At 40.9% G+C, this 14918-nt stretch overlaps 1 protein-coding gene across 2 annotated transcripts in view; it reads left to right on the forward strand.

The window, feature by feature from the left end:
* Positions 1-14918, forward strand: part of abhd6a (abhydrolase domain containing 6, acylglycerol lipase a) — a 120997-nt gene that overhangs the window by 93134 nt on the left and 12945 nt on the right. For both annotated transcript variants that reach the window (XM_060835175.1, XM_060835174.1), the window contains exons 6-7: positions 1902-2059; positions 11344-11398. In XM_060835175.1, coding sequence (XP_060691158.1) covers positions 1902-2059; positions 11344-11398 — 213 coding nt within the window. The remainder of the gene's footprint in view (positions 1-1901; positions 2060-11343; positions 11399-14918) is intronic.

The following is a 14918-nucleotide window of genomic DNA, read 5'->3' on the forward strand; positions in this document are numbered from 1 at the left end:
TCGATCTATTTTCTTGAATATACTCAGTGACCTGGCCTCCACAGCCTTGTGTGGTGGGATATTCCATAGGTTGACCAAACTCTGAGTCAAGAAATGTTTCTTCATCTCAGCACTAAAAGGTCTTCTCCAAAACCTGAAACCATGGTTCTTGGTTCTAGACTCCCAAACAAGGGAAACATCTAGTCTGTCAAGCTCTGTTAGAATTTTCATATGTTTCAATCAGATTCTCTAACCTTCCTACCCCTCCCCACCCCCTCACTCACCCTTCTAAACTCTACAGAGTACAAGCTCAGTCAAACCAATCTGTCCTCGTATGACTGTCTGCTACACTTTGGTATTGGCTAGTGAACCTTAACTCCACTCCCTCTTGGCAAGTATGTGCTTTCTCAGGTAGGGAGGCCAAAAGTGCACATATTAATCAAGACCCTGTAAAACTGCAGTAAGACATTCCTACTTCTGAACTCCCATCTTCTTGCAATAAAGGCCAAGATGCCATTTGCCTTCCCAATTGCTTTCCAACACATTCTACCTTGAGAAGCTGCCAGTTTAAATGGCAAGGTGGCAGCAGCTACAATATGGCAGCTCCTGCTTCATTAGGCCATTGGCATTTACAAATGACCACAGGAAAGTGTCACTGATTGGGCATGGAGACAGCACCTGCAATATGTCCAGGTGTCAGGTTCCCAATGTGATGTTGAAAATCCCAGGATTTCAGAAGTTGCTGTCGAAGTTATATTAATGGCAAGTGTTGATGGTTTTGTTGCCATTACAACTGCAAAACTGGTGTGTTGGAAGTTCATCTGTTTAAATTCTGGAGCACAGTTTAGATTAGGTTTTATGGAACTAAGCTTCCATAGTTCTTCTGAAGTCAAAACTGCAATTTTCTGGCTTTGTCTTGCACAAAAGCAAATGCTGATTGTGAAGCAGAAAGGACTGGCTGGCAAAGCATAAACTATGTTGCTGGCCTGTGCTGAAGACTAAAATGCATTGATCAACGTGACAGCACAAGGTATCCACTATTGATACTTATTTATATATATTACTGGTGGCCTATTGTGAAATGACTTCCTGGGATAGTACTTCATTCTGTTGGAATTTTCTCTTGAGTTGAAAGTAATCCTGTTGACAGCGCACAGCATGGATTGAATGGCTCAATTCATGCTAACGATTTGTATGTTTATTGCTGATATACTAGGATCAGCAAGCTCCCTGAGAGATTGGGTTTCAGTTATTGGTCATCAGGACTTTGTCTTTCTTAATGCTGTTTCAGTGCCATGTGTGTTCTTTGGGCTACAGTTGAAGTTTGTGGAAAACCAGTAACAAAAACTGTAAAGTTAAGTGGCTGTGATATTTGTAGTCTCTTTCTTTTCCTATACTGCGTTACAGAGTTTTGTAGAAAAAATGTGCTTCATCAATGGCAAAGAATCATGAAAATAATGAAAAATAAACAATGTTGAAAGAGAAAAGGCAGAAAAAGTGACAACTGATTTTAAATGCTTTGAAGTTTAATGTGACACCTGAAATTTAATGAAGATTATTGTAGTTCACATGGATACGGTTCACGTTGTTCATTTCATCTGACATTACCCCAGGCCAATACTGCAGCAGATTGGAAGCAATCAAGCTGAATGAAACAGGCATTAAAATATTGATGTCCTCTGTGGACTGGAATTGTATTTTCATGTGGTGTGTGTGAGGAGGTTGTTGGGGTCGGAGGGGTGGGGGCACAGGGTAGGGGGTGGTGGGAGGTGCGGAGGTAAGGGTGGGGGTCCAAAGCTATGGTAAATTCACATTAACAGGGCATTGGCTCATGATTCACTAGAGGTACAGCATGTAAAACTCAAAATGTTTATTTGCTGTGTTTAATATTAATCAGGTGAAATCCTTCTTTCTTGGTATAGGTCTGCGGTATCCCAATGAAAGCAAATTTGTGAAAGAACTGAAGTCCTTAGAGGAAACAGGAGATGTTAGTAGAGTTCCCCTAATTCCGTCTACCCCCGAGGAGATGGAAGAGATGCTGAAGCTTTGTTCTTATGTCCGCTTCAAAGTACCTCAGCAGGTAAGTGACCTCATTTCAAAGTTAATAGCTTGCAGGAGGAAGATGGTGAAAAAGAGGCAAGTGATTCCCGTGGAAGTGTATTTTATGCATCTGCTTCTTGTGTAACAATGAAAAGCTATGTTAAGGTTTTTTTTCTTAACTAGACTCCTGCTGCAATGTAAATGAGAACAGACATTTCATGATGGGTGATGCTTCTGGCATATGGTCAGCTGACATCAAGCATATGTTCCCTTTACCAGCAAATGTTTCCACTGACAACAGAGTTCGATATCCTTTCCATTCATCAGTACCAAATAAGTATTGTATTCCTCCATGTTTCTACTGCCCAAATTTAGTGAGACTAATGAAGTTGACCTCAAAACGTATCATTAATGATCTCCGTTAAAGTTTGTTATGTTTATATCCTTGTGGATTTGATTGTCCGGAAACAGAACTCTGGTCATAGGTCACAGCTTCATGCCTGCAGTTGTAAGCACCCTTGTCTTCCCTGTGCTTTCTGTTCTTAATCATCAGCAGGAAGCAAATTTTGTGACAGAAAACAGGAGGAACGTGGCTAATCTGATTTCCTTTTCTAAAAAGGCGGACACACTGGTATCATCAATTGAGGCTGGACATGTTGTAGATGGATCTTTGTGCCATGAATCGTTCTGACCCATTTGCTACATTGCAAACGGAAGGAAAAGCAATATTTGTGTTTATGTAGTGTTTCCCTTGACCACAGATGTCCCAACCCACTGTCCTGGCAATGAGATGCTTTTTGAATTGTAGTCACTGTTGTTAATGCAGGAAGCATAGTAATCAATTTTCGTGCAAACTGCCATGAATGGATAATATGATTTGTGATGTTGACTGAGGGATAAATATTGACTAGGACACCAGGGATGTCTTGCCTGCTCTTGAAATAGTTTGACAGAATCTTTTATATTCAGTAGCACAGGCAGACAGGGTCTGGGTTTGAAATCTCACATGATAAACATCAGAGTTTAGCGCATTGTCAGTGATGCACTAGAGCAACAGCCTTGGCTTTTGTGCTCAGGTCCTGTCGGTGGGACCTGAACCTGGGACTTTGTGATTGAGATGCATATTCACCAACTGAGCTGCAGCTAACGCCAAAAAGAGCTCAAAATGGAACCCTAGAGAGTAGCCCTGTAACTCTGAATTGAAAGGAAACATTTTCAAAAGTTCTGTTGGTTGAGGCTTAGAATTCTAATTGTACTGCTTTGGTTCTTTCCACCTTTAACTTATGTTGCAAGTGATAAGGTTTCTGTGATGTTGTAGATGGTCACATTGGGCTGAATATTCCCATTTTTGGGCAAAGTGTATTTTGAAGTAAAATTGACAATGCCCAGTCTGCCATGGCTCACAGAAGTTTCTCTAATGCAATCTTCCACTGTTCACCTCAGTAATTACAGCAACCATCTTGTGGAATCATGAAAGAAGAGGCGGAAATACTCACCACTGCCAGGACCTTCTGGCATTCATGCCACCACACATTCGGTAAAGCCCAGCTGCGCACCACACTGTGCATACTGGACATGGCCCGGGGGGACGTTAACTCCTTGGTTGCTGGCAGGGGCCTGGAGGTGCTGGTGAACAGGGCAGTGGAGAGGAGAGAGCTGTGTTGTATCCTGCTCTCTGGGAAAGGAAGCTACACCACTAGACATGAGCAACCTGGACTGAGATAGTGACCCATGTCAGTGCAGTATCCCAGGTAAAATGCAATGCTCAGTTAGAGCAAAAGGAAGTTCGGTGCTCTACCTCGGTCTGCACAGGTAAGTGTTGCCATCTTCTGTCTGCTACCTCACACTGACAGGGCCAGTTCTCACTCTAACTCTGCTACTGCTCATGCATCTCATCAAAGCTCCTGGAATATAACTCTCAGTACTACATGTGTCATGGCACTCAGCGGCTCTCACTCTCCCAACTAACCCTTCCTGCCCCCGACAGAAACGCATCACCACCTCTCATGTTCCTGCATCACCATTAATGGCTCTCCCATCCACTTCCGTCAAACTCAATTCCTCTCTTTATCTCATTGTGGGTGAAATTGGCTCACAGTTGGCCAAGAGGGCCAAGCCTGGCATGGGAGGAGCAGACGTAAGACTTCTCGTGCTGGATGGGGAATATCTAATTTGGCTGGCAAAGAGTGCAACGAGTGGGGCTGTGTGAGACCTACGTGGGTGGGCTTTATTATGCTGTGCTGCAATGATCTCCCATTACCACCAATGCTAACTCATTCTCAATCTGCATACGTTTTTACTCCTATTAGAAAACTAACTCCATCTCTTCTCTTATGCTGCCCTAGTGACACCCAGTGAACCCTCACGCCAAAGTAGCCAGCTCTGGGGACCGTCAACGCTAACCTCCCCACCCCACCTGTGGAGTAGGCCATTCAATACCCAGATGGTGGCAAGGCTTTCACCTGCATCCTGCACCAGCTCAGAGGCCTCCACCTCAGTCGATTCTCTTTGTAGATTAGACTCAGGAGCATAATGCACTGAACACATCTTTGGCACATTTCTGCAGCATTCCAGGCAACTGCTCAGTCCCAGACATGAGCCAATCCAACGGTGTCAGCCATTAGTAACTTGGTCAAAATACACAAGCAGGCACAGGAACATCAGGCAAATTTGTCAGATGTGCATGGATCTGCATTCCACTGCTGTAGTCATTGGTACTGGACATGATTGGCAACGAGAGTGGTGATCTCCCTCCTAAATGTCTCCTCCTCTCAGTGGGACAGGGTGGTGTCCATAAGAACTAAGACAGAGGAGGCATCACTGCCAGAGCCCCCAGAAGCTTCTTCTTAGGACAATCCAGAGGTGCCCAGCCCCTTCCCTCTCTCTGCCTGTGATTCCAAAGTCTGCAGAAGTTGAGACTGAGCCTGATTCTAGGCAGGGCTAGAATCTCATCAAGATTAGGCCCTCTGGGATCAAATGCCCATTGATACATCTGACCAAACAACACAGCTACTTCACAGCAGCTTCAGGAGTTGGGATTACTACACATCTCGGTAATGGGAGAGAAAGGAAGATGAAAGCTTACTAAGGACTCATAGGTGATGTGGATGACACAGCATTGTAAATGATCCTGCACTTGTGTAAATATTTGTTCATTTTCACTATTAAAATGTCTAGAGTGTTTGTCACATGTCACTCCAGTGAGGTCACACTCATGTGAGGGATGACCAACCTGTTCCGATATCCTCGATATGAAAGAAGCCACATTGCCAAGCATTGCTTATCGTTAACTTTGACATCACAAGCAATATCTTACATCATGAATCATTGAAACATCATGTTATTGGCTGAAGCTAAGACATTGCACTTGAATATGGACAGCACTGACACTAAAAACAATGTGCAGGACTTCTGTTAGTGCTGATTCCACATATGGAGTCATAGAGATGTACAGCAAAGAAACATATCCTTGGTCCAACCTGTCCATGCCAACCAGATATCATAAATTAATCTAGTCCCATTTGGCAGCACTAGGCCCACATCCCTCTAAACCATTTCTATTCACATACCCATCCAGATGCCTTTTGTAATTGTAATTGTACCAGCCTCCACCACTTTCTCTGGCAGATCATTCCATATGTGCACCACCCTCTACATAATAAAGTTGCCTCTTAGGTCTCTTATATCTTTCCCCTCTCACCCTAAATCTATGCCCTTTAGTTCTGGACTTCCCCACCCCAGGGAAAAGACCTTGTCTATTTATCCTATCCATGGCCCTCATGATTTTATAAACCTCTATAAGGTCACCTTCAGCCTCTGATGCTTCAGGTTTAGGTCAATTGGCTGGATGATTGGTTTGCAGAGCAATGTGATGCCAACAGTGTGGGTTCAATTCCAATCACTGGTTTGAGGTTACTGTGAAGAATTGTCCTTCTCAACATTTTCCCTTGCCTGAGGTCTGGTGGCCCTCAGGTTAAATGAACACAATCGCTTCTCTCTCTAATGAGAGAACAGCCTCTGTGGTCTGACAAGACTACAGTGACACAACTTATTCAACAACATAAAGGTCAAGGACTGCCAAACTATCAGGTCCACTTACCCTTTCCACTAAACAAAGATTGCTTGCCAAATAAGGGACAGAAAATTAAACAATTGAAGGAAGTCCAAACCCAAATGATTCATTCTGGACTAAAAGCAAAATGCTGTGGATACTGGATGTGTGAATTAAAAACTGAAAGTGCTGGAAAAACTCAGTGGACTGACACAATCTATGGAAAGAGAAACAAAATGAATAGGATTTCTCCCCTTTGGAATCTTTGAGTTTCTCCAATAGTTTTTATTTTTATTTTATTTTCATCCTGGAGAGAGAGCTTCCATTCAGGCTATCTCTAGTTTCTTATGTACAATGATGCATTGCTCTGTCATGCTGTCTTGCGTGTACATCCTGGTCAATGTTCTGATCCTGATCACTATCTTCATCCTTAGAAGATTGCTGTTGATCCCCCCTTCCCTCTATATCCAGGATACCATCCCTCCCCCCCCCCCCCCCCCCCCCTCACTTTATAATCTTTAGCTGTGAATGGCACAGTGATGTAGGGGCATCCTCTCTGGGCAATACTTCAAGGCTCACTAGAGAGATCCAGGCATGGAAACTTGGCTGACCCTTGACCCCCATGAGGTCTGTTTCCCCTTTGACTTTTAGACTTGGCGTTTAGAAGCCCATGCATTTGGTAGAAGCACGTGCACTCTGCTTGCTGTGTAAGCTGCTGACACGTTGCACTGCTGTAACATCTTGACTGTTTAGTGCTCTGAAGTGTGACAAGCTGCCTGCCTCACCCTCTACAATAAAAAGCAACACAAATCAGAGAGACTGCAGCCTCCAATTGAGCCCAATGTGAGTGGGTGCTGGAAGATGTAGCTCAGAACCAGGGGGTGCATCCTTTGTAGATGCATGGGATGCAAATGTGTCCTCATGGGCAAAGTGACCTGGCAGAAGTGCGCAAGTCATAGGCCCAAACTGAAGTGCTGCAGAGCTGAAATGATGTGAGAGTTGGTCCAAGAGCAGGCATAATGAAGAGGTGAGGCTGGTGGCTAATGGTGAAGAAGGATGGCATCAATGGAGTATCCAAATATCGTAATGAAGTCAGACTTAGGTGAAGTCTTGGTGCAGCCGCCAGATAGCGCTTTGAATTTAAAGCAGGAATTGGCACTGTCTAGTTTCCCAGGGAAATCAGGGAGAATTGAAAGTGGCACATGAATGAGATGAGGCTAGTATTGAGACGCAAATGCATGGAAATAATGTAGTTGCCATTCATGATACTAAACTTGTCACATGAAGCACAAGAGGAAAATTGGGAATTACTTCATTTGTAAAAATTCTGATTTTTTTCATTCTTCCACTATTTTCTAAACATGCTCTCTATCCCCCACTCATCTTAAGGGAGTCAAAAATTCCATCCAGTGTGTCTGGAGCATTATGTTGATGGTTAGGTTATTGCGTTTAATCAGGCCTGTCCCTTTAAGAGTCAATGCTGAGGTGTTTTTTGCGATGTAAATTCTGAGATGGTAAACAGTACATGCTGAGAGTAACAAGAGGCTCATCGAGGGAAGTGTCTGTGTAAATCATCTGCCCATAAATTCCCAGCACCTGAACTTGGGGAGAGGCCAAAACATCAAGGTCAGAAAGACGGTAGGAAATTTTCTTTTAAACAAAAACACTTTTAAGACTATTATGTTCACCATTTTAAGTATCACAAGTCTATGATGGACTTAAGACATTTTTTTCATTTTTACATATATGTTAAAGTAAACTTTCAATTAGTGCACATGTTCTCTTTATTCAGGATTTTATTCAAAAATGACAGCACAAGATAAATGAAACATAAGAAGAATTGAAGCAACTGATATAACTTAGTCAAAATTGTGCAGTCTGATCGATAAATACGAGCACATCTTCAAAGAGTCTATTAGTTATTGTACTTATTTAACAGTCACCCCATAATATGTTCAACTTTAAATCTGGTTTGGCTTTAATCTAAGAATCTACAAAAGAGCTTCATTAATGAAAACAGCTATGAAAATAGTGATGTGGAAACAATCTTTCTTGATGTACCCCTGAGGAACAGGATAGGATACTGTATACTAGAGGAAGTAGTTATCCATAATCATTGTGGTTGTAAATAGAGAGGAAGTGTGTGCTGATACGATTACAGCAAATTAAAAATCTACAGTAATATTTCCCTGCAGCTGACCTTGGTGAATCTGGCAATATTAAACTGGGATATTAACAGAAAACATTTATCACACAGCATTTAGTGGGTCATGCAGCATCTATAGACAGAAACAGATTTAATGTTTACTTTCAGGTTGTCAGATCAGCTTTCTTAGAATTATAGAATCCCTACAGTGTGGAAGCAGGCCATTCAGCCTATCGAGTCCACACTGACTCTCCGAAGACCATCCCACCCAGACCCACATCCCCACCCTATCCCTGTAACCCTACATTTCCCATGGCTAATCCATCCGGCCTGCACATCCTGGGACAATTTGGTATGGCTAATCCACCTAACCCTGCAGATCTTTGGATTGTGGGAGGGAACTGGAACACCCAGAGAAAATGCACGCCGACATGGGAAGAATGCAAACTCCACAAAGACAGTCACCCGAGGCTGGAGTTGAACCTGGCATAATGAGACAGTAGTGTGAACCACTGAGCCATCGTGCCAACCCTTTCAGGAACTAAGTTTTAGTTGGGTTTCATGCAAAATACCAGCTGCTTCCGAATGCTTATAGTTTTGATGGCCTGGCATCTGTAAAGACTCTGTCCTTTCTCCCAGTTTCTCTATCTCCACTTATTCAACCATCCTCTCACCACACTCACCAACACACTAAGAGTTTTAAGAGCTTCCCTGAATATGTCAACTGATGTTACAACAAGGTAGTAGTTCCTCTGTACTGACCACTTTCACCAGTTTTTTTTTCCTGGATTGCTGGATGAAGGCTTTGTTGTTGATGTAACTGATGTTATGTTGACGTTTCTCAATTAAAAGATCTCGAGAGGGTAGAACCCCACATGTGAGTTCCTGTTGGAAATGCTGGGAGAAACCTTCCAGCTTAACAAGAGCTTGCAGATGTTGAGTCCTGAACGCTGTGACCTGCCTAAGTAGAAAATTAAGCGAGTCTTCAGATCAGCCTTGGTCTTATTGAATGTCAGAACAGGCTCAAGGCTCCAAATGTACAGAATTTATTAAAGTGAAAGCAGAAGGAAGAGAGGTTCTGGTTTTGACGAAGGACAGATCTTTCAGGACCAGAGAAGACAAGATCAGAGAGATTGTGAATGCATCACAGGTACTAAGGCTGGAAGAAAGGATAGAGTCAAAGGGACATGAAGTGGAAGAAGGATCCAGAAGGATATTACTACCCATGAAATTTCTGATTTGTGATCCTTTATGTCCAAATGGAGAAGTTCTTTTCATCAGTTTAGTTAAGTAGTGTTTCAGAGTGGGATATAATAGACTCAAATGCCATGAATAGTCGTGAGGAATAATCTGAGCTAAGACTTCAATGCAACACTGAGGAAATGCTGTCAGAATACATCATAGATGTAAAAGTTCCCACAGTATTGGAAGAAAAACTGGAATATATCATTATCAACATTTCTCCCTCAATGAAAATCAGGCAATTGATCATTTAGCTCATTGATGGTTTTAAAGGACTTTATATTTGTTTTTGCTGTGTAACGAAATGGAGTAACTGCACCGGCAATAGGAGCAGACTATACAGGCCATCAAACCTGTTCGCCATTCAATACGATAATGGTTTCAACACCATTTTTTTTATCTGTTATCAGTAACACTTCTTTCCCAAGACACTTAAAAAACCTCCCTATCTCAAAGTTAAATATCTTCAGTGATGTAGCGTCCACAGTCCTTGGTGGGCAGGGGTGGGGAGAGAATTTCATTGATCATAACCATTTAAGTGAAGTATTTTCTTATCCCCTCCATTCTAAATGATTGATTTGTTATTGTGAAACTATGTCTGATTCCCCAGCCAGGGAGAATAACATAGAAGTGTGTGTTCTGTCAAATTCTTTTATAATCTGCAATGGTTCACTGAGATCTTATATTCTTCTAGACTCAAAGGAATATAGGGCAGAGTATAACTGTCTCCTGCTTGGCAGGTTTGTGAGGTGGGAGATCCTGTAATATTCCCTGATGTTCTTCCCACACCTACCCCATCTGCAATGTCCTGTCAACAATGTTTACGTGGGACAGGTGAAGCCTGGCACAGCACCCCCCCCCCCCCCCCCCCCCCCCGACCAGATTGCCCGGAATTGAGGCACTTTATTTAGAGGTCATTTCCCTCAATTTTGAAGCTGCAGAAGGAGTTCAAGGACAGTGGGAAGGCCCAATAGGTCACCATGCTTGGGCCTTGGGCTGATAAGGGAATGTCTCCCTCAAAGGCTCCCTTATCTCAGAGCTATACACCTGGGAAGCTTCCTGTCATCCTGGCCTCTGCATCAATCCTGGTCTCTCCATCCTGGTTCATTCCCAGCCAAGGCCCTGCCAAATTAGTTCATATATCCCTGTCCCATCACGGGATCCCCTGTACTTAGCTGATCCAGGATTTGGAATCTGGAGACTGTTCACATCCCAGACCTCTCCCCTGCTGGACTTTACATGTTGCCATCCAATCAGGTTGTCTGGCAACTGCCTGAGGTGTCCAATTGAGCCCAATCATAAAGGGTTGTGATTGGTGGGGATTCATTCCTGTCACACGATCAATATAAATAATGGCCAGTGTATGCAATCTCTACACTGTAATATTGTGCATTATACTCCCTGAAGTTGAGGAGAATGAAACATGATTACACTGAAACATTCAAGATTATAAAGGGGTTGGACAGGATACATATTGCAATGTTATTTTCCACGACTGGAGAATCTTAAGATGCAGGCACACAATTTCAGAATAACAAATCAGGCACTTAGGATGGAGATGAGAGGCTACTTCCCTCAAAGGGTAATAGATCATTGAAATTCTTTCCCCTTCGAGGATTGTGGATGGTCCATCTCTAAAGATCTTTAATTTTGCAACAGTCAGGTGTTTTTGTGTCTTGTGGAAACAGTGTTATGGAGAGCAGACAAGAAAATGGCATTAAAACACTGATTGTATCAAATGGTGGAACAGGTTTAATAGGTCTTGGACATGTATTTAATAACAGTTAAATGTAAAATTGTATATAAATTGATTCCTCACTAGAATGACACGTAACTATGGAATGTATATACTATCAAATATAATTATACCTTTTGACTTTCTTAGATTCTTCAGGGCCTTGTGGATGTTCGACTGCCTCACAATGACTTTTATCGTGAATGTAAGACCATTTTATTTAATATACTTTTCTCTCTTTACCATAAATTAGTCCTTTTTAATCTGCAATTGTTAAAGATTAATGTAGAAGATGGGATCCTGGACAGTTTTGTTTAGGAGATATTACAATAAAATCATAAGGAATGAGTTAGGGCTCTGGTCCCAACCCTGATTTTGGTGATTGGAGTCATAGCGTACCGTTGTCCATATAAACAGGCATTCACATCTTCATTATAACTTGTAACAGGTAGCACACTTAGCAACACCACACTTCAACATTTAATTAGAAAGGATTCAAATTATATCCCATTACATACCAGAGTTACCCAGTTCAATAAAGTAAATAAAATAATTACCATATCATTCAAAATGATTTATGTCGATATATAAACCAAAAGTGTAATCAGTGTTTACAAAAAAAAACTACATTGAATATGCAGTACAGAAACAAACTCTCTTGGCCCAAGCTCTTCATACTAATGTCAATGCTTTGTGTGAAACTTCTCCCACAATTCTTCATCAAACCTGATGTGGAGGGGCTGGTATTGGACTGGGGTAGACAAAGTTAAAAATCACTCCATAACAGGTTTATTTGGAAGTACTAGCGTTCAGAGCGCTGCTCCTTCATCAGGTAACTAGTGAGGCAGGATCATAAGACACAGAATTTATAGCAAAAGATCACAGTGTCCTGCAATTAAAACGCTATACTGAACAAACCTAAATTATTGTTAAGTCTTTCATCTTTTAGAATGGGTTGCAGGTTTTGGTTCATTAATATGTGAATCCCAGAACTTCTTTCAAGTCATATTCTAGAGATAACTTAAGGTTTTATTTTTAAAAAGTGACATCTCAGCTCAGACAATGTATTAAAGGTATGAGATTAGAGTCTGTCTGTATCCCAATCTTGAGTCTGACTGGTTTTATTTCCAAAGTCAGAATTTATAAAATGTTATATGAATTGACTGCCTGCAGATTGTGTACTTTTTGAACAAAAATAGAATATTTCTGCAAATACAATTTTGCAAATGCAAATTCACCAGATAGACATGTGTATGTATGTGTGCATGTGAAGGAGAGTGAGTGAGTGTGACAAAATATAAGCCTGTGAGAGTGTGTGCATGTGGTTGTGAGTGTTGGGGGTGTATGCCTCTTTCTCTCACACTCTAACTCTCTCCTGGTGTTGTGTGATTTTTATCTTCATCACATCTGACAGCATCATGTAGCATTTCGTGTCTGTTCTAATTTCTCGTTTCATTAAACATACAATCATTCTATGAAGTAATTTCTGTGAAACTAGTTATATGAAAAAGCTGAAAAAACAACATAAAAATACTAAGGTTCCATTAATTCCAATGGAGAAAACCGTCCTCTAAGTTTAAAAACGTAGGCATTCATTACACATTGATTAGCTTGTGATGCTTGTAAAACAGAATTTGGTGATGCCAACCCTATAAATATTCCTCCATATCATTGCAAAGATTCATGTCCGTATATTAACATCACAAAGAGATTAGCGTTATGTGTCTACCCACAGCACATTTCCCATTTTATCTCTCAAAAATTCAGCTCTAATTTTTAACCGGGCCCTTTGATCCTACACTCCCAATTCCTGGAAGTAGGTCTTTCTCTTCTATCTGTTCCCCATAATGTGTTCAAAACTTTGATCTAATCAACCCCTAACCTTTTAAATTCCAAGAAATGCAATCTTATTTTATGTAATCTCCCCCTTGTGATTTAATCCTGAGAGTCCAGCTATCATGGTGATAAATTCACTCTCTGCAAAGTATTATAAGATATCGTGCTCAAAACCCCCAGTACTCCAGGTGTGCCTTTACAAGGATTTTGATATCCAAAGCATGACTTCTATCCATTAGATGTAGAAACCAACATTTCATGAACCTTTTTATATATTTCTGTTTCTGCTCATGATGTTTTAATGATTTATGTGCATAGACTGTCATGATATTTCATGCTTCCACTGTGGATTTCCTCATATTTGCATACACTTAAATCCATTTGTCACAGTTTTGCCCTTTCAGTAAATTTACCAATATCTCTCTTTGTAATGTGACGCTTCCATCTATTCTGCTTATGTCATCTATTTTTCTGTCATCAGCTTGAATATATGGGTTTTTATCCTGCCATGTCAGATGTTATATAAGGTATTAGTTGCAGTCCCATTTAATTTATTTCTCGACACCAAATAAAGATAAAGTCATCATAGTCTTACCAGATCATAGGAGTGCTGTCCCATCAGAGACAACTGATACTGGTTTAAATGGAGGGTCAGTGCATGTCAAATGAGAGGAGAGGTTGAGAAAGCGAGTGCTTCATGGTAACTTCAGCCCGTGCAGGAATTGCATCCATACCTTGGCATCACTAAACAGCCGTCCAGGCAACATTTTTTAATTAGCATAAGTCCAGCTCTTTCCAGTCAGCAGATTTTAGAATCTGGTCGATAATTTGCCTTCAATTCCATGAGTTTCAACTTCAGCTCACCATATCTCTTGGGGGACGTTACCAGCTGCCTTATGAAGGTTCATATGATTAATGTCCTTAGATATTCTCCTGACCATTATTTTGGTCACTGCTTCAAAAAATGTTGTTGCCATATTTGTCAAACATGACCTTCCCTTTAAATATCCATACAGAATTGCTCTGATCAGATAACAAAATTTCATTGTGTTCAGTCACCCTAAGCTTAACTAAAATTTCTAATAATTTCCCAACAGTGGATGGGAAACTAATTGGTCTATAATTTCTGGGTAATCTCTAGGAATGGCTTCTGAATGAAGAATATAGTGAGGTCACTTGCAATGCTCCCACTTACATCCTTTAAAGGTCTCCTTATCACCCCTCAGTGCCAGTAATTATAATCTTGTTTAAATGAACTTTGGTGAATTTTTACCTTGAGTACTACTTTTTCACAATCCTGTCTCTCAAGATTATTACTCATGGATGACAAGATGCTTAGTTCTTTTGATCTTCAATATTTTCTTTAATACCCTGTCCTTTTGTCCCTTCTATTCATGCTTGTGGTTCATGTTCAGCTATGGTCTGCTGAGCACATTGGTAGTGTCCGCTGGTTATAAGTGCTAATCATCACAACTGTATTGACTGTTATTACAGCCTTTCTTTTCTTTGGTGCATCTTTTTAATGATCTGAAGTGCTTGTAAAAATTGTCACAAAAAGATTTCTAAGTTAAGAAAATGGGTCAGTCTCGAGAAAAAGTGGGTCATTTTGACATTGGTGCTGGTACTATAACATCCTACTGATTTTCAAATCATTCTCTTTAGGTTGTTGGTGGTTTTTGTTTTCACAAACTTATATTGTGAAGATAAGGCATAAAGCCCACAACATCTGGATTCAATAGTAAAAATAGTAAGCTCTCACTAAAATTAGAGCAAGATTTTGATTGGAATTAAGTCTGAAAATGTCAAATTAACCTTTTAAGTGCTGACTTTTCTCACTTTAAACAAAATAATGATACGTTGAACTGTATTTTTTTATTCAATCTAAAATG

Source organism: Hemiscyllium ocellatum, chromosome 14, assembly GCF_020745735.1.
Source record: "Hemiscyllium ocellatum isolate sHemOce1 chromosome 14, sHemOce1.pat.X.cur, whole genome shotgun sequence".
NCBI classification, from domain to species: Eukaryota; Metazoa; Chordata; class Chondrichthyes; order Orectolobiformes; family Hemiscylliidae; genus Hemiscyllium; species Hemiscyllium ocellatum.